Source organism: Malaclemys terrapin, chromosome 14, assembly GCF_027887155.1.
Source record: "Malaclemys terrapin pileata isolate rMalTer1 chromosome 14, rMalTer1.hap1, whole genome shotgun sequence".
Lineage (NCBI taxonomy): Eukaryota > Metazoa > Chordata > Testudines > Emydidae > Malaclemys > Malaclemys terrapin.
In genome coordinates this window covers 9,686,727-9,712,407 of record NC_071518.1, presented here as the reverse complement: position 1 = coordinate 9,712,407, position 25,681 = coordinate 9,686,727, and the positions used below count along the sequence as shown (strand labels likewise).

The 25,681-nt window shown below is 41.9% G+C and overlaps 2 protein-coding genes across 2 annotated transcripts in view; one reads left to right on the top strand and one right to left on the bottom strand.

Moving 5' to 3' along the window:
* Nucleotides 1-25,681, top strand: part of CDH13 (cadherin 13) — a 759,507-nt gene that overhangs the window by 296,410 nt on the left and 437,416 nt on the right. The window contains exon 4 of the mRNA XM_054048572.1: nt 3,290-3,409. Within this exon, the coding sequence (XP_053904547.1) occupies nt 3,290-3,409 (120 nt within the window). The remainder of the gene's footprint in view (nt 1-3,289; nt 3,410-25,681) is intronic.
* LOC128848583 (SRRM2 protein homolog rsr-2-like) lies at nt 12,599-14,681 on the bottom strand. The gene is made up of 2 exons (XM_054048573.1): nt 14,260-14,681; nt 12,599-13,191 (listed from the first exon to the last, which is right to left on the bottom strand). The coding sequence occupies exons 1-2, from the start codon at nt 14,657-14,659 to the stop codon at nt 12,677-12,679; spliced, it is 915 nt and encodes a 304-aa protein (XP_053904548.1). The 5' UTR covers nt 14,660-14,681; the 3' UTR covers nt 12,599-12,676.

Genomic DNA, 25,681 nt, shown 5'->3' with positions numbered 1-25,681 from the left:
GGCCGGCTCCAGGCACCAGCAAAGGAAGCAGGTGCTTGGGGCGGCCAATAGAAAGGGGCGGCACTCTGTCCAGTATTGGGGTGGCACGTCTGGGTATTCGGCGGCACTTTGGTGGCTGCTCCAGTGCTCCACTTTAGAATTCGGCGGCAATTCAGCGGCGGGTCCTTCACTCCGTCTCTTCGTCTTTGGTGGGCGCTCAATCAGGTTTTCCTTTTTTTTTTTTTCGCCTCTTGGGGCAGCAAAAAAGCTGGAGCCGGCCCTGCTTTCCATTGTCTTCATTAAGTTGAATTGGATCACTGGAGCTGCCTGGCCCAATCCTAGCAATGCACTCTGCACAAACAGCATGAAGAAAGCTTGAGTCCTACTGTTTAATTGGTAACTACTCACCAGTTATCAATGGCAGGGTTTTGCTTCTATAGTTTCTATAACAAAATCCTATTGCTGAGACAGCATTTTTATTTTGGGCACAGACTACTAAGAGATGATAATAATGTAATACAGTAATAATATTAGTGATATTGAGACAGTAGCTTACAATGTTATTAAAAGGTGTAACTTTTGCCATTTGAAATGATTTCATAATCTTTGCACTGTGCTCCAGGAAATGAAAAGGGTGAATCTACAAACTACAGGCCTGATTGAGTATGCATTGAAGTCAATGCAAATCTTTTCTGTGACTTCATTTGATCAGGCTGTGTGTAAACACAGAATTCCCAAATTCTGAGCTTCCGTGTTTATATGTTGATCACCATTAACAAGTCAGCATTTGCCAACTGCTACTGCACAGTGTTATCTGACACACCATAATTTCCCCTTTTACTTAGAAAAGGAAGTCATTGTGGTAACTGGGCTATATATATATATATATATATATATATACACACACACCTCTACCCCAATGTAACGCTGTCCTCGGGAGCCAAAGAATCTTACCGCATTATAGGTGAAACTGCGTTGTATTGAACTTGCTTTGATCCACCGGAGTGTGCAGTCCCGCCCCCCACCCCCCTGGAGCACTGCTTTACCGCGTTATATCTGAATTTGTGTTATATTGGGTCACGTTATATTGGGATAGAGGGGTGTGTGTGTGTATGTATGTATGTGTATATATATATATAATATATATGTATGTATAATCAGGGGTCGGCAACGTTCGGCACGCGGCTCGCCAGGATAAGCACCTTAGCGGGCCAGGCCAGTTTATTTACCTGCTGACGTGGCAGGTTCGGCCGATCGCGGTGCCCACTCGCTGCGGTTCGCCGTCCCGGGCCAATGGGGGCGGCGGGAAGCAGCGCGGGCCGAGGGATGCGCTGGCTGCGGCTTCCCGCCGCCCCCATTGGCCCGGGACAGCGAACCGCGATCAGTGGGGGCCACGATCAGCCGAACCTGCTGCATCAGCAGGTAAATAAACTGGCCCGGCCCGCTAGGGTGCTTAATTGTTCCTGACTCAAGTCTTCCAGAACTAATGGAAATGAGTTCCAGGTAGAGCTAGTCCTAATTTGTATTGGCAACAAAAATAGACCATGATACAGCAGTACATATGGAAATCTGGCACTAGATATTGCCTGTCTGTTGCTGAATGCTGATCATGCCTTTGAGTGGTGTGCATCTGGAAATGCCTCCCACTGAACAAGCGCACAGGGATCCATACTACATGCAGGGATCAATTTTTGTTGCCTTCTTCATTTGCAAAGGCATTTTGGGAGATTCTTCTTCAATATAATGTAGCCCTTCATGAGCTCAGAGGGGTTTGTGAGACTAGGAGTCAGCATGGATCAAAGTTGTCAACACTGTAGTTCTATTTGTGCTAAGCTGAGTAAAGGAACCTTTTCATTTTAGACATATCAATGTTCATTCCTTGTCACGCTCCTCAACCACGTCACATAGATACATGGCAGCCTAAACTCCTGCCTGTATTTACAGCAGAAGTGACTTTGAAAGCTTACTGTATTGTACATTTGCCTTTGGGTAGAATTCAGCTTTTTTTTATTTTGACACTTCCAATGTTTTTGTCTTCAACTTTCTCATGAATTTTTATTAGGCAAAATTCTTTTGGGAGAGAAATTGAAAGACAAAACAAAAACACGGACCCAAGTGTCTTGCAGATTGAAAGACTAGAGAGAGGTGGCAAGGCACAAGGGATGGATGGGAAAATGATATTATTAGGTTTGGCCTCAAAGTAATGAAGGCTGAAAACGGATTCTCTTGATCATTCTTCCTCCTCTTTGACTTCAGCAGGATTAGAGTTGAGTGTTGCAGGCCTGAGTTTCCCCTGCTTCCTGTTCATTGTCAAATTTGAAAACTGATACTAAAACCAATTGAGGCAACAGTTTTCAGTTACTGCAGACTGTATATTAGATGGAGGCACTTAGCAAGATAGCAGCAAGAATAGCCCGTTGTTGTTTGTTGACACCTACACATCGTGCCTTTTAGAAAGCTCATTTGCAGAATTACAAAGTGGTTGCATCAACCACTATTGAAATGCATCCACCTCTGGAGTATAATGCAACTGTTATTATAACAACACCTGTACACCGCAGTTTGGGTCCAGAAGGGAGGGCAAATGTAGAATGTAATTACCCCTGCTGAAATTTACCTAGATTCCCTCAGGGATATAGCTACTATGATCACACAAAACTATCATGGGATCTTTAATGACCATAAATTATCAAAACCTACTTCACTTTCACAACTGATCCCCCAACCAACATCTGAAATACATGGGAATTGCTTAGCACTAGGTTTTGAGGATTGATTCTACCTGACTCGGATGGAAGTGTGACACTAGTAGAATTAACCAACACCAACTCCACCGGTATGTTTGTTTACCTGCAGGTCTCCTACCCAAGCACTTAGCTGGCCAGACCTCATTTAGTTTTTAAGATTTAACAGGTTCATCAGCTGGGAAGGTAGCGCAGTCAGAGGTGGAGATTTATAGAGCCATTGTGGGTGCTTTCAAGCTAGGCCGGTTTTTCTACTTAGGCTGAGTTAGGCTACAGGAATGCAAGATGAACAGTGCATGCATAAATCATTATTGGCATCATCATAAATGGAATGATCCTGAAGATCAGACTGAATAGTTTAAAGATAATCTTCATTAATCACAAAACTGGTTCGAGTCTTGAACTAACAAATACTCTTCCTGTTAATGAGGGTTGAGAGAATGTATTAGCAAGGTCCTGGCACGTGGAATTTTTTATTCAGAAATTAAGATCTATGCAATGGGGATAATAAATTCATGCTGTCCTGGAGGTCTTGGATAATAACTTCCCTCATTTCTCTTTTTTAGGAAATCTTTAAGATTGAAGATGGCAGTCTTGGAATTCTAAGACAAAAAAGGGCCATTGTGGCAACACCAATATTAATTCCAGAAAATCAGAGACCACCATTCCCCAGAGCTGTGGGCCGGGTAAGTCTTGACAAAATTTAGCATCAAATTGCGAAATTAAATAATTCATCCATTTCTCTTAGGTTTTTATATAGCATCTATCACAGTGGTAGATATATGCTGGGCAAAATTAAAGAGCATGGAAGCCAGACAGAAAGAGGTGTTTTCTCTCTTTCCTCTTGGGACAGAGGAGCATTATTTTGATGTGTATAGGATTTTTACTTGAACACGATCAGTTCTGGTAAAATGGGTTTATCAGAGCGATATGTTTTTAACCTTGGCACGAACTTCACAGTAATAGTCACCTAACAAATGTGCTTGTCCAGTATTGATGTCCACATGACAAGTCATAAAGTTCCATTTGAGAACAGTACATTCCCTCAGGAGTAAAGGATGGGATATCTGGTGTCTGGTTTTGTTTTTAACTGAGGCTATAGCAACCAAAAACTGACATGCACACAAGGCTTTTGGACTCCTTTAATCCATCAACAGTACCCAAAGACCATGTGTGGCTGGTGGCCTTTTTTGTATAGATCTGTCAAAAACAAGACCCTATTTTGTTTATCTCTGTAGACACACGTACACACACTCACACCCCTGCAGTTCTTATGCATAGATTTTTCTGAACTGCGCACATATAACTTGCATATCCAGTTGGCAATATTGCTCATGCAGCCACAATAATTAAACATACAAATGAGTCATTTAGGCATCATTTGTTGTAATTGCCTGGGCATATTTTCCACATGGGCATTTCTGAAATATGGGCCGGTAACGGGGTCAGCACCAACCTCTCATGAGCGCCCCCTTCTAGTCTGGTGTGTCTGTGTTCTTTCAGTTCTGGTGACCCCTTTTGGTGGTTCTCAGGCAGTTTTTTCCAGGCTTCCTCCATGGAGATACTATCTTCCTGTGGCCCTCCCCAGGCTCAGTTCTTGCTCAGTCTCTGCAGCCAGCCAGAAGTCTCTCACTCCCTCGGTCCCTGCCAGCGGACTGTCTTTGGACCTGCTGCTCTTCCAACCAGGCCATTTTTTCTCCAGCTCCAAGCAGCACCTAACTGCTGCTCTATTCTGCAGCTCCTTTTATATGGGCCTCCTGGCCCCCTGATTGGCTGTTCCAGTGGCCCCTCTGGGTGCTTCCTCACAACCAGTCTAGGCTGCTTGGAGGACCTCTCCACTGCTCCTTTTCTGGGATGGGTGTGGCAGAACCCTGAGGCCTCCAGCATTTTATCCTCCTCCCTGCCCTTACCCCTCACACTGATACAAAACAGATCTCACCAGAAGTATTCCTCTCTTTTTGGGGCAGACTTGAATTTTTTTTTTAAGTACAAGTCTTGTTTAATTGTGAAAAATCCACCATGACTAAGCTGTTTCTTGTTTGTTTAAAATACTGAATTAAGAATTTAGATAACCAGTAACTTGGTAAGCGGTTTTTGAACATGGGCATGATAAATATTTGATATCTTAATATCTACATGGTGCAGCAATGTGTAGTAAGGATGTGAGATTTTTAAAGTGTGCAAATTGTTCCATGTAGACCCTGCTGGTGTGCACTAAAAGATCCCTAGTGTGCTTTAACATATTGCTGTTTCAAATAGAAGATACCAACTGTAGAGTTCTCAGATGTGAGGGACTGAGACAAACAAGAAAGTTATTTTATATACAGATCTTGTAGGTAGAGGTTTGTTTTTGTTTTTGTCTAAATGTATTAATTCACTTTCATATTAAATATGAAGGGCAAGCCATTTGAGATGTCTCGCATAGGCTGTACATGCATCCATCACAAAACCCTTTTTATCTAATAATAATAATAATATATTTTAAAGAGATCCCTTTATTCCTTTCCATAAACTGCAGTCTTCACTAACAACAGATGGTTCCCAAGTCACAAAATTCAGATGCTGATCTGGATTTCAATCCTCTGAGAATTTGATTCAGCACTTACAGAAATAGAGCCCAGTCTTGAAATTCAGATCTGAATCCATGCTCCAATCCTGACTCCCGTCTTCTTTTGGAGGCGCTTGAGTTAGAACCATCTCTGCTATTGTTATGATGTAATTTTAACTGGCAACTCCATTCCAGCACTGAAAAAGCCAGTGATGTTTCCCCTTGAATCGCCACAAAAGGTTATTATAAGTGACAAATTATTCTAGAGCAGAAATAGTAACCAAGACTTATCATTAAAAAGCAACAGAGGGTCCTGTGGCACCTTTGAGACTAACAGAAGTACTGGGAGCATAAGCTTTCGTGGGTCAGAACCTCACTTCTTGCATCTGAAGAAGTGAGGTTCTGACCCACGAAAGCTTATGCTCCCAGTACTTCTGTTAGTCTTAAAGGTGCCACAGGACCCTCTGTTGCTTTTTACAGATTCAGACTAACACGGCTACCCCTCTGATACAAGACTTATCATTGTAAAACATAAACATTACCAGATAAATAGCTGGATGAGCAAATGAACCACTGCTGCGTCACATCCCGCCTCAATATGCTAATCCCTAGAACATCCTTTTATGATGACTGCATAAAATAGATTGGGGGTCTTAATCCTGAATTAACTATATTCTAATTTCTAGCATATGTTAATTCATTAAACATACTTGGCAGAATCTCTTGGTTGGAAAACAAATCCTATTTTGCTGACTCACGTTACCGCAAAATATGTCCGAGTGTTTGAGAACAGCTAGTGGAAGGCGGGAACACGTGTGGACCATGGTCTAGGTCAAGGTTCCAAAATTAGTTTAAGTTGCAAACTATTCTTGTAATTGAAGCCCATGGGCGATTCAAAATTTTTGCCAGTTTTTCTGACCCCCATTTACAGGGAAGCCTGTGCTCTGTGTTAGGAACAGAAGGAGCCCTTAAAAGCTCAGTTGTTATAATTGTCTGGCAGTTTACAGTATATACGTAGGCCTTGGAGCCAGGATAGCCATCTGGCCCACAGCCTTTGTATTAGCCAAAGTTCAGTGGTGCTGCGATCCTGCGTACCCCTCAAATTTAGAGGGGGTAAGTGTAGGGGCTCAGAGGCTTCTTGGTAAAGAGGAAGAGGAGAATAGGGTAACTAGTGTGAAAAATCGGGACATGGGTGCGGGGTAATAGGAGCCTATATAAGAAAAAGACCCAAAAATCGGGACTGTCCCTATAAAATCAGGACACCCTAGAGGAGAGGTAAACTGCAACATGAATGGAACAGGCACCCCATAAGGAAGCTGGATCAAAGGTTGTTGTACTGACCTTCACAGAGTCTAACTTCTCATCTGGAGTGTTTAAATCTAGGGAATAAGAATTTGGTTTATTTTACTATTCCATTCATTCCCAGGCCTTTCCACCAATATACCATTAAGGCCAGCTGATTGTCGTGTATTGAGTTGCATATCATGAGAAACTAGTCTGAAATTCACCATCTCACCTTATGTAGGTCTCCAAACAACTGCCAAATAATACCACCATTCAAAATAGTGAGATAGAGGTAAGAATGTTTCTGTCCTATTGCCAAGCTGTCAATCCATATAACAAATACTATTATCAAGCTGCTGGGATATTATTATTTGTATTACTATCGCTTGGTTGACCGGGAGGCCTTTTCAGGACATTTAGTTGCCAATTTGACGACATTCGTTGTGTTTATGCATGTAGCAGGGGAAACCACAAGAAGGTTCTCATCTCCTCCACTATCTCCATATGAAAGAAGATTATTTGTATTACTGTAGCACCTAAGAGCCCTGGTCATTGACCAGGACCTTATTATGCTAGAACATAAAGACAAGAGATGGATACAGACAGGCAAGAGAGTACAAGGAAACAATAAGACAATATCGGTTAACATGATCAGCAGTGGTATCAGCACGCCGGCAGCCTCGGTGTTGTCAAGTGTTTTGTAGGCATCACGGAAAAGGAGAGTTTAAAGAGTGTTTTGAATGAGCAAAATGTTTTAGAAACAATAACTGGAAACAATATTGATTGTACGGCTCTGTGTCTTGAATCAACACTAATGAGTGATTTCAAGTTAATGGGATAAATTACTTCACAGCTCTGTGCAAAAATTCACTTATCTATAGTTATGGCTAAACAGTTCTAATGTGGATGCCTAAACTTAGAACAGGAATCCATACTAAGGCACGTAAATATTACCCTGATTTTCAGCAGTGCTAAGCATCTGCCCCTGCCACGTAAGGTGGTAAGAACCACAAGTGCTCAGCACCTTTGAATACTGGGGCACTTATCTAAAAACACTTAAATATAGGTTTTCAGTTGGAGTCTATGCATAGGCGTGGGAACTACGGGTGCAGGGGAAGTGGGGTGCTGCAGCACACCCAGGTTTTATGCAGGGCCACTGGCCCCATGCCCAGGCCTCCACTCCCAAGCTGAGGGGTTGGGTCCTGGCCGCCTGGCTGACTCAGGTCCCGGCTGCTGGTCCACTTCCTGGCTGCTGGCCCTGTGCCCGGGGCCCCACACTCGGGGCTCTGCTGTTGGGGTGCTGGCCCCGCTCCTTGACCACAGGCCCCTTGCCTGGGGCTTCACTCCTAGCCCCGTGCCTGCCCCCAGCCTTTCCTCTTTACCCCTGTATGGGTCTCGCTCCCCTCGGAAACATGTCACTGCTCCCATCCCCAGCTAGGGGGGTGGTCATGGATGGGGTAAGATGGCTGGCTTTCAGCACCCCCACAATTAAAAGGGTTCCAGCACCACTGAGTTTGTGATATTTTGGGGACCACCCAGGCCATTAAGGGGTTCTGTCACCACCTGCCCTGTAGCTTCAGAATGTCTTGGTTTGGTGCAGTGATGGTTCAGATCTCCAGCCTGCCAAAAAGCATAAGGCCTCATCCTGGCTTCCACTAGCCTAGTTATCCCTTGCAGGGTGACAGTGTCTAATTTAAGTACCCGGGTCTGAACATTTTGCCCCAGTCTGATTTGAAAACAAAATAGATGTTGAACGTTTTTTTGAAGATGCAGAAAAAAATATCAGCAGTGTTTGAAATAAAGAGAATGAAATATTCCAGAGCAGCAGCAGGTGAATTGCAAGAATGTACTTAATAAAACATTGTAAATAAAGGATACATTTTTTAAAAAAGGCTCTAATTCTTAAAGTACTGGTGGTGGGGAAGGAAATGTGTATCCTTTCATATTTTTCCAAATCCAATAAGAGTCAACGCTGACGATGAAAACATTTGATTTTATTTCCTTTTTGGATGCCTTGCTCAAAAATCTGTATTAGCTATGCTCTTTGGAAAAATGTCAACATCGGAGAAGCATTTCTGGCAGAAAATCATGGAGAACTTGAATTTACATTCCTGTTAAAAGTCCTGGGCAAACCTCAGGAAGCCTGGTGTTCTGATTAAGCTACAAATGCTTATGGTGAGCAGCTTGATGAGTTCTGAAAATGGAACTTCAAATTTCGCAAGAAGCAGTTTTCTCCGATTTCTGATTCTTTCTGCTGCTTCTGAGGCTCAGACGTTCCAGGAGAGAGACACTGTAGCATCTGCTACTGCACGAGAACCAGTAGTGAACCTATATTCTCTTTTGTTTCTACAACACAGGAGAGTAGCTTTAAAATCTAATATAGTCCCCAAAGAGTTAGAGTAGGCTCAGACAGCACATCCACAGCTATCTGGACCCTTCGTCCTCCTTGGTTAGTCCTAGAATGTTGTAAGAGGGAGGCTGTGGACACTTCTTTTGCAGCCACCATCTTCTGCAACTGGTTTTCTGCTCTCAAAATCCACCAGAAATGCTGGACTGAATTTGGCCAACTGTTTGCCCAAGCACCCCATGATGTGGGGACTTGGCCAAATCTTTCTGAATTATCTGGATGTCTTGGGCCTGTAGAACTGGGCCTGAAATGTTACAAGGACATGTTTTCTTGTGAGATTTCTGTTCCTTTCTTGTTTCTAGACATACTCCTTTCTTGGCCAGACATAAACCTGAAGTTCAAGGCATGAGAAAAAAAGAAAATAATACTTAAATAAATGTTTTCTGATTTCAACAGTTGTCTACTTTTGATTTGTGGTTTGGGATGTTTCATCTTTTCTTCAAAATTGGTCATTATTTATATATATTATAGGATACAGAAAGGATCCATAGATGCATAGGTGCTGCATATGTACTACATTTGGTAACCCTACCCTGTTATATATGTCTCTCTGGTGGTAGAAATCTCAGAAGGAAGGAGAACAACAAAATTCAAAGCAAACATGTACAGCCTGGTGTAATAAAAACATAATATTGAATGTTATTGAATTTGCTCCTTATAAGGATGAACACAGCTGACTCAATCGATAAAATGTTATAATGAATTATAGTGCAGAGCCCTGAGAAGAAAAAAATGAATTAGTTCTAACTCTATGCAATCATTTTCAGAACACTTCCTACTTTGGAAAGTCACTCGCAGGATTTGTGCCTGAAACAGAAGCGTGGTTAACAAATGGTGTTTATGAAAACAAGGAACAAAGAAAGAAAAGCTTCTTGTCACAAACTATAATGTTTGTGTGACTGCAGCTATGGCTGTGATCCAAATGTGACTTGGGGCAGCCGTGGGCTGCCCAAATCACCTGCCAGATGATTAGAGTCCATACTTTTGGTGAGGCGGTTGCACTTAGAGCTATCCATGCTGTTGTTTCTAGCTTCTGTTGTTTTAATGTCTGATGTGGCTTTACCTACAGTTAAGACAAGAAAGGAACCTGATTAACTATAGATGGGTATAGAAGCACCGTATGTTGTATTATGAATATGATCAAGGAATAGTATGCAGGCTCTTATTAACAATATTCTCATCTGCAGTTTACAATGCTGATGTTACTGTGTTGTCATTTACTATAGAATATTGTTGTATTTTCTTCATCAGGAGAATATGCTAGTCACTCAAAAAAGCCCATTCCTCATAAAAATGCTGTCATCCCATATAACACACTGCTGAGGATGTAATAAAACAGATATCGAAAACAGTCTGAAAAATAAAAGGCCACTGTTATTTTTTTAGACTTTTCCGCTTCTTCATTCAGTCATGCTCCTTCCTCTCTTGTAGCCCTGTCCGTATCCCACATCTGTGTGCCAACAAAATTCAGGATCACCACTTGATTCAAACTCTCACTAGCAACCTAATGCTTTTTTAATTAGCCAGGATTGCAGCTGACTTGACTGTCCATTCTGACTGAAGAGTGTAGCGTTCCTGCTGATGATACTGTATATGAATAAAAGGAATCAAGAACCAAGAATACTCCCATAAGTACAGAACCACAAGGGCAAATCAGAAAACAAAACACCCAAGGCTTTCCCTATGTGACAATCAGGATCACAATGACAATGTTTTGCTTTCATCTTTCTGTTCATACCGTTTACAAGTTATGTGGTGTTTTCTTGGGTCGGTAAAATGGCTGGGACAGTGTCGTAATCTCAGGGTATGTCTACACTACGGGATTAATCCGAATTTATATAATTCGGATTTGAAAAACAGGTTGTATAAAGTCGAAATGTATGCGGCCACACTAAGCACATTAATTCGGTGGTGTGCGTCCAAGTACCGGGGCTAGCGTCGATTTCTGCACCGTTGCACTGTGGGTAGCTATCCCATAGTTCCCGCAGTTTCCCGCGCCCATTGGGATTGTGGGTTAAGATCCCAGTGCCTGATGGGACAAAAAACATTGTCGCAGGTGGTTCTGGGTACAGCCTCACCTCCTCCCTCTCTGCATGAAAGCAACGGACGGCAGACAACCATTTTCGCGCCTTTTTTCCTGGGTGAGTGAACACTGCAGACTCCATACCATGGCAAGCATGGAGCCCGCTGAGCTCAAGACAGCAGTCATGAACATTGTAAACACCTCGCGCGTTCTCGTGGAGTTTATGCTCAGCCAGGACCAGAAAAACGAGGCGAGGAGGCAGCGGCGGCGGCAACGCAGCGACAAGCATGATGAGGACATTGACATGGACATGGACACGGACACGGATACAGAATTCTGTGAAACCACGGGCCCCGGTGCTTTGGAGATCATGTTGTTAATGGGGCAGATTCTATCCATGGAACGCCGATTCTGGGCAAGGGAAACAAGCACAGACTGGTGGGACCGCATAGTGTTGCAGGTCTGGGATGATTCCCAGTGGCTGCGGAACTTTCGCATGCGTAAGGGCACTTTCATGGAACTTTGTGACTTGCTGTCCCCTGCCCTGAAACGCCAGAATACCAAGATGAGAGCAGCCCTCACGGTTGAGAAGCGCGTGGCGATAGCCCTGTGGAAGCTTGCAACGCCAGACAGCTACCGGTCAGTCGGGAATCAATTTGGAGTGGGCAAATCTACGGTGGGGGCTGCTGTGATGCAAGTAGCCAAAGCAATCACTCAGGTGCTGCTACGAAAGTTAGTGACTCTGGGAAATGTGCAGGCTATAGTGGATGGTTTTGCTGCAATGGGATTCCCTAACTGTGGTGGGGCGATAGCCGGAACCCATATCCCTATCTTGGCACCGGAGCACCAAGCCACGGAGTACATAAACCGCAAGGGGTACTTTTCAATGGTGCTGCAAGCACTTGTGGATCACAAGGGACGTTTCACTAACATCAACGCGGGCTGGGCGGGAAGGGTTCATGACGCTCGCGTTTTCAGGAACACTACTCTGTTTAAAGGGCTGCAGCAAGGGACTTACTTTCCGGACCAGAAAATAACCGTTGGGGATGTTGAAATGCCAATAGTTATTCTTGGGGACCCCGCCTACCCCTTAATGCCATGGCTCATGAAGCCGTACACAGGCAGCCTGGACAGGAGTCAGGAGCTGTTTAACTACAGGCTAAGCAAGTGCAGAATGGTGGTAGAATGTGCATTTGGCCGTTTAAAAGGTCGCTGGCGATCATTATTGACTCGCTCTGACCTCAGCCAAAGAAATCTCCCCATTGTTATTTCTGCTTGCTGTGTGCTCCACAATCTCTGTGAAAGTAAGGGGGAGACCTTTATGGCGGGGTGGGAGGCTGAGGCAAATCGCCTGGCTGCTGATTACGCGCAGCCAGATACCAGGGCGATTAGAAGAGCACACCAGGAAGCGCTGTGCATCAGAGAAGCTTTAAAAACCAGTTTCATGACTGGCCAGGCTACAGTGTGAAATATCTGTTTGTTTCTCCTTCATGAAAACCCGCCCCCTTTATTGACTGATTTTCTGTAAGGAACCCACCCTCCCCCTTCCCCCAGCTTTCTTTCAAACCAAATAAAGTCACTATCATTTAAAAATCATTTATTCTTTATTAATAGATTAGAAAAAGAGGGAGGGAACCCGGGTGGTATTTGGGAGGAGGATTGCTGGGAAGGAAAAAGCCACAAAGAAAAGGTTAAAAAAATGACAGCCTTTTGCTTGGGCTGTCTACTGGGGTGGAATGGGAAGGTGTACGGAGCCTCCCCCCCCGTGTTCTTACACGTCTGGGTGAGGAGGATACGGAACATGGGGAGGGGGGAGGGTGGAACAGGGGCTGAAGCGGCAGTCTGTTTTCCAGCAGCCGTTCCTGAAGCTCCACCAGACGCCGGAGCATGTCTGTTTGCTCACGCAGCAGCCCCAGCGTTGCATCCTGCCTCCTCTGGTCTTCCTGCCGCCACCTCTCATCTCGAGCGTCCCTCCTGTCCTCACGTTGGTCCCTCCTGTCCTCACGTTGGTCCCTCCTGTCCTCACGTTCACTGGCTTCTTTCCTATACTTTGAAACTGTTTCCTTCCACTCATTCAGATGAGCTCTGTCACTGCGGCTGGATTCCATAATTTCAGAAAACATCTCGTCTCGCGTTCTCTTCTTACGACGCCTTATCTGTGATAACCTTCGGGATGGAGGAGGGAGGCTTGAGGAATTTGCAGCTGCTGTAGGGAGGGGAAAAAAGAGCGAATTGTTTAAAAAGCTACATTTTGCAGAACAATGCTTATACTCTTTCACGGTGACCAACACTATTCACATTACATAGCACATGTGATTTCTGTGCAAGGTCGCATTTTGCCTCTTAATGCTGAGTGCCTGTGGCTTTGCTGCTAGAGATCACAGGTCTGGGCAACAGAATTCGGCTTGCATGCAGCCATGGTAAGCCATTGTCTTACAGCTTCTGCGCCCTCCTTTCCCACATACCAAGCATAGCCTGTAGAGTGCTGCGGTTTTTCTGTTAACATTCAGCAGCAGCAGCAGAAAACAAACTAACCACCCCCCCTCTCGCCATGAATTCTCTGGGATGATCGCTGTACCCCTCCCCCCCACCGCGTGGCTGGTATCAGGGAAGATCCCTGCAGGCACCAAACTAACCACCACCCCCCCCGCCGCCGCCCCCCTCCCGCCATGAATTCTCTGGAATGATCACGGTCCCCCCCCCACCGCGTAGCTGGTAACAGGGAAGATCCCTGCTAGCCAAACGCGAAAAACTCAGGGCCAATTTCCCATCTGCGCTTGGCTAACTGCAGGGAAGGATTTATTTTCCGCCACAGGCAAACAGCCCAGTAGGAACGGCACCTCTGTCCCCTTAATTAAGTTCCCGCATTTCAACCAGGTTACCAGGAGTGATATCACTCTCCTGAGGATTACACAACAAGATAAAGAACGGATGTTGCTTGAATGCCAGCAAACACCGGGACCATACGCTGCCAGGCTTTGTCAGGCAATGATACCAGATTACTTGCTGCAAGCATGGCGTGGTCAAGTGTCCTACCATGGAGGAGGGAATAAGGATGCACTGCCCAAAAACCTTCTGGCAAGGCTTTCGGAGTACCTCCAGGAGAGCTTCATGGAGATGTCCCTGGAGGATTTCCGCTCCATCCCCAGACACGTTAACAGACTTTTCCAGTAGCTGAACTGATCGCGAATGCATCCCAAGTCCTCAGGGCAAAGTAATCATTAAAAACCGTTTGCTTTTACAACAAGTTTTATATTTTAAAAGGTAAACTCACCTGAGGTCCCTTCCATGGGGTCAGAGTCTTGGGTACTGGCTTGGGAGGCTTGGGAGGGTACTTCAGTCAGGGTGAGAAAAAGATCCTGGCTGTTGGGGAGAACGGAGTGCTGTGTGCTCTCTGCAAGCTCATCCTCATCCTCCTCCTCCTCCTCTCCCCCATCGGCAGAATCCTCAGGCGTCGCTGATGAGACTATCCCCGACCCAGAATCCACGATCACAGGTGGGGTAGTGGTGGCAGCCCCCCCTAGAATTGCATGCAGCTCGGCGTAGAAGCGGCATGTCCGCGGCTCTGACCCGGAGCGACCGTTTGCCTCCTTTGTTTTTTGATACGCTTGTCTGAGCTCCTTGACTTTCACGCGGCACTGCTCAGAGTCCCTATTGTGGCCTCTCTCCATCATGCCCTTGGAGATTTTTTCAAAAGTTTTTGCATTTCGTCTTTTAGAACGAAGTTCTCCAAGCACTGAATCCTCTCCCCATACAGCGATCAGATCCAGTACCTCCCTCACTGTCCATGCTGGTGCTCTTTTTCGATTATCAGCCTGCATGGTTACCTGTGCTGATGAGCTATCTGTGGTCACCTGTGCTCTCCACGCTGGGCAAACAGGAAATGAAATTCAAATGTTCACGGGGCTTTTCCTGTCTACCTGGCCAGTGCATCCGAGTTTAGATTGCTGTCCAGAGCGGTCACAATGATGCACTGTGGGATAGCTCCCGGAGGCCAATACCATCGAATTGCGGCCACACTATCCCTAATTCGAAATGTTAAAATCGATTTTGGCGCTACTCCGCTCGTTGGGGTGGAGTACAGAAATCGATTTAAAGGGCCCTTTACATCGAAATAAATAGCGTCGCTGTGTGGACGGTTACAGGGTAAATTCGAATTAAAGCTGATAAATCCGAATTAAAGTCATGGTGTAGACCAGGCCTCAGATGTGCCTAGCTCTTGTTGCTCTTCACACTGACAAGAACATTTTGCTATAAACTCCTACCGCTGACCCTCGCTTGTTCCTTCCAACTGCTCCATCAGCACATCTGTTTAGTTTATTTGGCTGCCCTGACTAGCCAGTTTATATTTCTGGCCCACTCTAATTCTGTGCTTCCTAGAGAAGCACATGGCTGCATGGAGAGAATAAGGACAGACGCCAACAGCCAAACTCCTTGCTGTACGTTGGATGGGAGCAGGACAAATAGCACAAAACAGGAGAGTCAGGGGAAAATAATTTTATTTCACAGTTTTAAAAAATCATAACATAGGGAACTACAAGGGTTTGAGGACAATATTCATTAAGCGTCAGTGAAATTTTGGGCATTAAAACGGGGAGGAGATAACTATATTACATGGGAGGAGAGGGAAACTTTTCATTTTTTTAAACAAAAAATCTTAATTCAATTTGTAGCCTAACAAAGCAATAAATGTAGAGATCCTGCTCTGTAACATTATTGAGCTCCTCTTCTGTCTACTTAAGAACAGGATTATTGTCTTCTCAACTGAGAACCCCTTCCTTGGTATCTCTTAATTAAATAACGATCATACCTATACTGTGCATTTACGATCAGGATTCTGGTGGTTTGGCAGATCCTGTGCTTGTGCACACTAGCCTGCATTCCTAAGGGAATACAATGAGATTAAAATATTTTAATACTCTTGGCAACACAAGCCTCTGTGTCCAGATGGTCTGGGCTACACATGTTGACTGTTATTGATGTGTTACTTCTTGCTCTTGATGATACAAGTGCAGGGATATTATATTCAATTTTTTGGTCTCCCTCCATATGTTACTCTTCCAATTTATTTGTCCACATCAAGTGAAATGAAGTACGAAGCAGCGGGACATACAATTCTGCTTTAATTACACTGATGGGTTATTTGTCAGTGCTCCATAAAATGATGGATATTTATTCTATGACAAACTAAGACTGGTGGTTCTATTTACTTAGTGATTGCCTCTTGTCAGTCTTTAACAATAGTGGTACGTTGTATGATCCTTTTATTTGGGGTGTGACTGTTATACTAATAAGGAGCTCAGGGTCTAAAGAAGACAGTCACAAGTGGTCAGTTTTCTAGACATGCTGCTAGGTATTTGGAGAGGAAATACTCTGGAAGATTAGTATTTTATCTGGGCTGGATCTAGGCATTTGCTATTGATCCTACTTACTCACGGGGAAATTGAGAGTCCATAATGTTGTTATATGAATTTTTAGGAAAATTTCTTATGAGAAGGTGTATTTTGTTTTAAGGGTACCCAGAACATGGACTGAATGCTTACTGATTGAATGATTACCTTATTTACACATAAATAAAGCACTGATACATCAAGGTTCTTCATCACATGCCTAACTTTTAGCACAGGAGCAGTGCCATTGGGACAGTTTAGTTGGGGCCTAAATGACTTGCTGAAGATGATGTAGTTTGAAATCTGAGATCAGATTCATTAATGGCATAAGGGGACAACTGACTGTACTGACTTGAATAAAATTGTGTCCATTCACTTCAGCTCTTGATGAAGTGAGCAGCCCTCCAATAAAATAAAGGCTTTCCATGCGAATACATTTTAAACTGACATTTTAGTTTTCAATAAAGGACTTACATTTGATGTCCCAACAAACCCATTAAGTCAAAAACAGCACTCCAGCCGTATCTGGTTTTCTGAAGGGCTCTCTTCAAACTTTCTTCTTGTTTAAAATATTGATAGTCACATAAACAATTCCAATAAAATATATTCCATTTAAACTAAGAGAGTCCAGGTGAAAAGTCTTGTTAAAACAGTTATGTTTACTTAAAATGTATCAGAAGAATCAAAGTTGAGCAGTTGGCATCAGACAGTTTGGAATACTAATTGTTACAATTAACAATAATTCACCTCCAGTTTTCAATATTTTGTGACAGTAATAAGGAGAAAAGACTATTTAAGTATTTAAGGAATACTTTCTAATCTAGTTACCATGGTTACAAGTTTGGTGGGAGATACAGTAGCTTTATGCCAATGATGGAATTAAATTTTCTGACCAATATTGAAATATCCAGGACCTAATTTCCTGTAGCTTCATAATAAATCATGTTAATGACCTTAGAGGTAGATCCAAAGAGATATAATCTTGTCCATGCTCTGGAGCTATTCAACAAAGCATATTACAGATTAACTATTGTGTTGTTTGTATTAACTTAACCTTCGAATTTAAGGAAATCTTAAACTCTTTTATGGGAAAGAATTTCTAATAGATATGCTGCAACTTTTGCCAGTAAATTGTTCATGTGAGATAACCATGATAGAGCAAAACGCTAACAATTCCTTTTTAGTTGTTATGCTGTTGGGAGCTAACTATTTTTTACTGTTGATCAGGAGTTCACCTCCAATTCTAACCTCCCAAAAGTTTGGATTCAGGATTTCAGTTTGGGCCCATCTCTCTGCTGTTAATTTGTGAAATTGCCTCCTATAAACCTATTTAAAATAATATCTTCCTTTAGGTGGGATTATGAGAGGCAAAAGGAGCTATTCTGTAATCCATATGTGTAGCTAGGCTGAAATATAACAAGCATGAGAGGCCAGATTTGAAGTGCATTGAAGTCAATGGAAAGGCTCCCATTGATTTCAATGGGCTTTCTATCTGGCCCATGGTGAGACCGTACTAACACACTTTTATATCCATGTAACTATCTAATACAGATGGACTGACCCAGCATGGTCGAAGACTTGATCTTGTTGTTGCCCAATCATCTCCACAATCTTCATCCATCCCATTTCCTGCTACACCATTTCTGGGTTTCCACCCCTCTAAACAATTCTTCAGCAGTAACTATTCATGATTTAAAGTAAGATCGACTGAATGGTGCTTTAGAAGAAAACTAACTTATCCCCACATATCTATAAGCCAAATCATGTTGGCACTCTGAGCACTTATTTTGGTGACAGGTTTTGTTAAGGCCAGTAGAGAGGAAGACAGTATATGTGGACTGGCCCTAAGACAGTCATTTTCATTAGCTATGACTTGTTAAATTGATATTAAGGAAAGGTGACTGGTAGATTATTTCTAAAAGAAAGAGGATGATGTATATTGCATATGCGTCATCTAAAAAGTAATGTAAATATCAATGATTCAGGATCTGATGGATTTTTTTCCTTCTGACTGACCGCCAACTTCTTTTAATCATAAGTAATTAATGGTGACTTTTTTTATAACCGTATATTAAAGAGGGAAAATCTGTTCATGAGTTGAACAAGACTAAATATGTGAGCATAATTAACTGAAGGGGAAAAAATAATTCCTGTAATAGCTTGTTAAAATGTGGAAATTGATCTAACGCAGAGAGATTCCATATGTAGAACAACATATCTGCGCATTTGGATTCCTTACATTCATTAATCAGAGTGCAATGCTACTTTCTGCAGACACCTAATTGAGAGTCCCGGGTTCTACTCCTAGATGTGCCACTGATTTGTTATGTCATCTTAAAAAAGTTACTATAATTCATGCTTCATTTTCCACAGTTGTAAAATAGGGCACATTACCTACCTTGGTATATACAGATAAACTACATTTGGGCTGGCTTCTGATTAGAGCAGGTGGGGAAATTTCTATCAGAATGATTATTTTTTTTAAATGAAAAATGCCCTTTCCATAAAATCAAAATTTTCTGTGGGAAAACTTCAAGTTTGCCTTTTTTGGCCAAGGAGCCAGGGTCAGGCTGGGGAGGAGGCAGGGAGGATGAGTGCCCTGGCTGTCTGCCAACTCAGCTGTCCCGCAGTGAGGTAGCCAGGTTGGGGATAAGGTGGGGAGGCCAATGGAAGGGGCCTGGTAGCCCACCTGGAGGTTCTTGTCAATTTCATTTTCTGCATGCAGGGAAAAGATGAAATTGACAACAGCCTTCCAGGTGGTCAGAAAGCGAGCTGAAAAATACCGTTCTGGTTCTCCCAAAATTGAATCTTTTTAAATTTCTGTCCCATGGAGAATTTCAAAGGTTTTACTTTTCATCTTGAATTGTGGTGAATTTTTTCCCCAAATCTTGACATTTTCCATGGGACAGAAATTCCATTTTCAGGCCAGCCCTAATTCTCATCTCCTTTGAGCAGGTATAAACCCAGAATAACTTCAGTGAAGTCAATGCGGTTACTCTAGGTTTGCACTGATGTAACGGAGAGCTGAATTTGACTTTTTAAATGTAATTATTTAAAAGAATATTCAATTGAAGAATTTATTGGTGTTTTTAAGGATTGATTTTTGCTTCATTTTTATTGCAAAATGTTACATTGTTGTAAATATAGCGCTAAGTAAGGTTGTCATGTCCCACTCTAGTGACCAGAGGATAAGAATTCGCTAATGCTGGCTATTTATTTTAACTCCAGTGTCAAAGATGACCTTTGCTTTGGTGCTTACATTCCTGAGTTCAATCACTCCTCATGACCTATAATAGACTACCATTTGTAAAGCTCCCCTAGGTTGAGATTTGAACTTCTGCAAGCTTCAGATGGTTAGACTGAACATTCGTGATGGGAGCAGTTTGTAACACACTTGTCAAGTATATTTCATAGATTCTAAGGTGAGAGAAGAGCATTGCGATCTTCTAAGCTGACCTGCTGCATAATGGAAGTCACAAGACTTCCATGAATTAATTCCCATTTGAAGTATAGCATATCTTCAGGAGAAATATCCAGTCTTGATTTTAAAATGTCCAGTGATAGAGAATCCAATACAACCTTTGGTAAGCTGTTCCAGTGGTTAATTACACTCGCAGTTAAAAACATGTGCCTTATTTCAAGTCTGGATGTAGCTAGCTTCAGCTACCAGCCATTAGAACATGTTGTACCTTTTGCCTGCTAGATTGAAGAGCTCTCTGTTACCAATTTTCTGTTCCCCAGGTAGGTACTTTTAGATTGTAATCAAGTCACTCCTTAGCCTTCCCTCTGTTAAACTAAACAGATAGAGTCAAGGAGCTCAATCACTATAAGGCACTCTTTCTAATCTGTTAATCATTCTTGCAGCTCTTCTCTGAACCCTCTCCAATTTTGCAACATCCTTCTTGAATTGTGGAACCCAAAACTGGACACAGTATTTCAGTAGCAGTCACACCAGTGCCAGGTACAGAGGTACTATAACCTCTCTATTCCTCCTCAATATTCCTGTTGCTTCTCATTAGCACTTTTGGTCATAGAGTCACACTGGGAGCTCATGGTCAGCTGATTATCCATCATGAACCCCAAGTCTTTTTCAGAAGCACTGCTTTTCAGGATCGAGTCCCCTGTCTTGTCAGTGTGGCATGCATTCTTTGTTCCTAGAGGTGTGGCTTTATATTTGGCCATATTGAAACACACATTGTTTGCTTGCACCTAGCTTGCCAAGCAATCCATATCACTCTGCGTCCGTGATCTGTCACCTTCGCTACATACCACTCCCCAATCTTTGTGTTATCCACAAACTTTATCAGTGTTGTGTCTCTCTGGTAGCTGAAATTAAGGATATAATATTGCTGCTAACTAAGGCAGTTAATCCTTGAGCTCAGTGGTCTAGGCCAGTGCTTTTGGTGCTTAAAGTCTGCAGTTCTTTCCTCTCTGACAACCCATTGTCAGTTGATTGGGGAAACTTCTGTGGACATACTCACCCAGAGGTCATAGCTGGGGTAAGCAATGGTTAAGGAAGGCCATGATTACATTATAGAAGGATGTGAATACCAAGCAGAGAAAGGGATTATTTAGAATAATGAAAGGCGATATAACAGAGTAATGGGACAAAAATAAGAGACAAAATAAAAGCTGAATATCTCCTCACAGTAAGTTGTATTGGACTGTGGAAGAGTCGCCCCACTTGGGACATTTAAAACTAGAGTGGACAAAGACACTAGTAAACTTGCAATAGGGAATCATGCTACACTGATAGTAAGATGGTCTGCGTGATCTAATATGGTTTTATTTTTCATCTCTGGGTTCATCCAGGGTTCTTTGATTTGCATCATATCAGTGTTCACCCTTAGTCTTGCCCCATGTGAAAGACATTTTCTTTCCCTTCTTTATTTTATAGCGTTGTGTGATAATCTGATCAAGGGATGGATGTACAGTATGATTCTAACCTCCATGCTGTCTGTTGCAGTTCTCTTTCATAAGCATTTTTCAATCTTTTTTCAACAACTTTCTCAGTCTCTTCCAGCTGGTCACAAAGGGCCAGGTTCTCTTATCTTTCTCATTTATTATTACATTCTCATTAATCACCTGTGCCACACAGTTTGCAACCTTAGCCATGAAAATCTCTCTCAAGTGTTCTCTTTAGGCTTTGCCACATGGAAGGGAAATGATCTTGGTGCCTTTCAGACCAGGATGTAAAAATGTAATGAAAGAGAGAAGCTCTGCTTTCCCTCAATGTATTTAATAACCCTCAGGGTCTCTTTCAGCATGTTTAACAATGCGCTGAAATGACATCAGCATCAATGTGCTGTATAATATCTTCCAGAGTCAGATACCGAGCAGCTGTCCATCATACATAAGCAATATTTCAGTGTCATTATTGAACTGTGTTCAAGCGTGTTGTTGCTTAAGCATGAAGAAAAGAGTTAGGAATTTCATCTAGGTTGCAGGGTGCTTTAGCCTGGATTAGTAAAAGGGCTGACTGATTTACACTTCTTCTAAAGGGTGGTGGTTTATTGCCATAGTTGGAGTAATAGGAACATTGAATGTAATGGACCACCACATTTTCAAGTTTGTCTACAACACAATAGGATTATGTCAGTTAAAATAACTAATATATGTGGCATATCATCCAATCAGATTGCAACATATTTAATCTAAACTACATCTTCCTTCTATTATATTTCTGCCACACTGCTGGTTTTCTTCTCCACTCTACCTAGTATCTCCTCCAACTGAATGCATGGGACTCTTTTAGAGATATGTACTGCTTTTAGTAGAACTCCCACTGGTATGGATATTTTCACAGTACAGGTGTTCTTACTTGACCTTTATGTCCACAATTATCAACTTACATTGCTGCTCCTTTAGATTTAGAATAAACAGTTCACCATCAATGACTGCATTTCCTCTCGTCATCCACTTGCCTTTCTCTCTCATCCTTCTGCATAACAAATGAATAGCATGGACTTGAAAAACAAGTGGAACAGGACCAACATTTATAGAAAAATTCATATTTTGGAGATGCAAAGCTGCATGAAATGAATTGGGGGGGAAAAAATTTGCACAGATTTTCCAAAACATTATTTCACCAATTTCACTCCGCACTAGTTGTGCTCCAACAAAGCTTCTAAGCGTATGTTTAAAATTAAGCACACACTTCTGTCCCATTAATGTCACTCACATGAGGCTAGGCTTTGCTGACTCCGTGCCCAAGGACCTGATCCAAAGCCTACTGAAGCCAATGGAAAAATTCCTATTGAGTTCAATTTGCTTTCGATCAGGCCCAACTGCTTGGATGTAGTAGTAGGAGCAGAATGTAATTGGGGTTGCTAACTTGGAGCAAGTGTGAAATACACTTGATGTGTACATAGCTGGTTTTTTTTGTTTTTTTCCTTTTCTTCGAGCAAAATTTTTGAAAGTACATCTGGCAAAAATGGGCTTTTCATCTAGCCTCAAATTTGCCTAGTTTCACTAGATGAGGTTTTTTTTTTTCATTGCTTCAGAAGTTTTGCCTTTCATTTTTGTAACACATGCAAGAAACTATTAAGCTTACATTTTCAATTGAGCTTTCTCAGTACTTGCCAGAGACTTGAATGGATTTTGATAATAAAAATCTGCACAGCGATGAAGTCCAGAAATTGAAAGCAGTAGCGATCCTTATGATCCAATAACATGTCATAATATTTTTTTTTACTTATTAGAATTGAAAGAATTGAGGAAGTATGGATACAACTAAGAGGAAAATTAAAGTCAGTGGCTTTACTATTTTGAGGGGAGGTTCATGTTGAAACCTGATTAAGGATATAATAGAAAAAATTATTTTAGTTTGATAGTAATTCCTTAACTCATTTTATTTTCCATAAGGCAAAACAAAATACATAAAAATTACCAGAGGAATTATTGCTTGATTAAATTCAAAGTACCAGTGATAATCTTTTCAGAGAATAGTACGTGCAATAGGGGAACTCACTCTTCATATAAAGAAAAAGTATAAAGAGCTATGTGAATTTTATAAATAATAAAAATTAATGAACAATACAGCACATGCTGAAATTGAGTAAATATGAAACCATCATAAATCAACATCCAATATTACTGTGTTGTTGGGGTTTGTTAAATTTGAGTTTGCTAAGGGTCACTGGAACTTGAAAATTAATTTTAATAAATAGAATCTATTCATGTCTGAATTCATTTTGGGCTGTTTACAAAAGCATCCAGTTATACGATTGAATTCCGTTAACTTAAATTAATTTTTTTGAAAGGAGTGGAACACAATAGTGAGACACAAAACCCACCAAATAGTATTATGTTATTGCGAAACCTTAAGAAGCAAGCACATTATTTCCTGTAGGGAAGAAGTTAAAGATGTATACAAACTGATGATGGGCGCTCTTATTAAGCAGGGAAAATAGTTTTTTTTTCAAGGTTCTTTAAAGGTTGGCATTTCAAAGACTGCAGATAAAAGGATTCACATCCAGTTAACAACCATCTAATGAAAGTTCTGCACATTTTAGTTGCTGAGTATGTGCTGATCTTTTATCTTGTTGACATGAAAATATGCTTGGACAACATTTAGTTATGTCCATAACCTTCCCCATCATAAACCTTTATTCTGTGTCTACTCCAGACAGAGTTTGTGCTATCAGATGGAGACCTTGTATACTGCTCTGATTCATGCTCCAGTACAATAGTCACTTTTTACAATGCAGAGAAAAAGAGCAAACGATTTTTTTTCCCTCACAAAAGAGCAATTTTCTAAAATTCTTATTTGACTGTCAGAGTTAATTATATTTTATGATAGGGCTGATTTTTTCCTATCAGGGTTTTAAATCAAGAGCTGGAGGCAAACTACATCTAAATTGCCGTTTTTTTGTTCTTGATCCTCTTGGGGAATGAGTCCCTGTTGATTGTGTAATGAACTGTGTAGACCCATATACAGTAACAGTATTTTGAAAAGGAGGAAGAGCCGTGATGCAGAGCTGGGGGAATTATTTCAAAGCACGTAATTTATCAGAGGAGCTTAGCTTCGTTTTCTGAAAATATATTGTGAACATACTTCAATTTTTACAACTTTGTTGTTTATACTTAGTCAACAAACATTTTACACAAACATTTGACTTTAGGAATGTTTTCAACAATTTATCATTCATGGTGTGCTATTGATCACCTTTGTTGTTTGCCCTCTTAGGGGCCCGGGCCAGCGAGCCTTGTTGAGTTATTGGACCCCGCTGTGAAGGAAGCAGGTGATTATAAAAGCCAGAAAGTGGCTTAGTTGAGAAGGATCTGAAGGTACCAAATAGTTGCATGCAATAAGTTCTGAAGCAGGGGAATGAACAGTATGTCCTCCCTTCAGGGCCTCTGGGAGCTGTAGCCCATGGTAGGCTTTTTTGTTGTTGTTGTTTGGATGTTTTGCCCAAGTGTTTATGTTGAAGAATAAACTTGTGACCTGAAAGAGCCTTAGGCCTGGCAGTGAGCCCTTCCTGGGTTGGAGAAACAAACCAGCAGCCTACAAGGAGGAAGGAAATCAAATCATTTCAGGATGGCTACACAAAGACTTCCTGTGCAATCATATATTCACAGGAGTATTTGCAAGACCACTAACATCTTTTCAAATAAAATATCTCATACAAATATTCCCAGAAGCACATAGAAAGGGTGAAGAATATCATGAAAATCAATTCATTATTTTTATTCAACTACTGTTGTAAGACCATGAGAAGTTTCGACCTTCCAGTCAATCTCCATCTTCTCTAATCATGAGATAGTCAGGGAAATATTGCCCAGCTATTAGGACTCACGGCTCTGTCACTGACACTCTATGGGCCACCTTTTTGCATGCTGAGTAGTACCTTACTCCTTAAGTTGTCATGTTAAAATCTGTGAGACAGATTGTGATGCCCTTACTGACAGAATAATGCCTCAGAGTTACTCCATCAGAAGTTTAATCACTTTAATGAGACATCTTTTGGCGTCAGATGCTACTCTAGCTATATAAAGATATTAGAATCTGGCTCAATTGCACTGCTCACATAGTAAGTTAGTACTCTATGTGTGTAGGGGATAGGAACTAGCCCTGTGAGGTCTTGGAGTAATCGGCTGTGCTCAGGTAACCCAGCTGTCAAACAGGTCAAAGATAATAAATCTTACCTAGCTCATAGGGATGATGTGACACTTATTTCATCTTAGGTTTCAAACCATTTTGATGTCTTTGCACTTATATACTCCCTTTCATTCAAACTCTTTCACATTTTCATTTTGGAACTTTTCATGTACAGGGGTAATGAAAAAGACTTGAGAGAGAAGAAA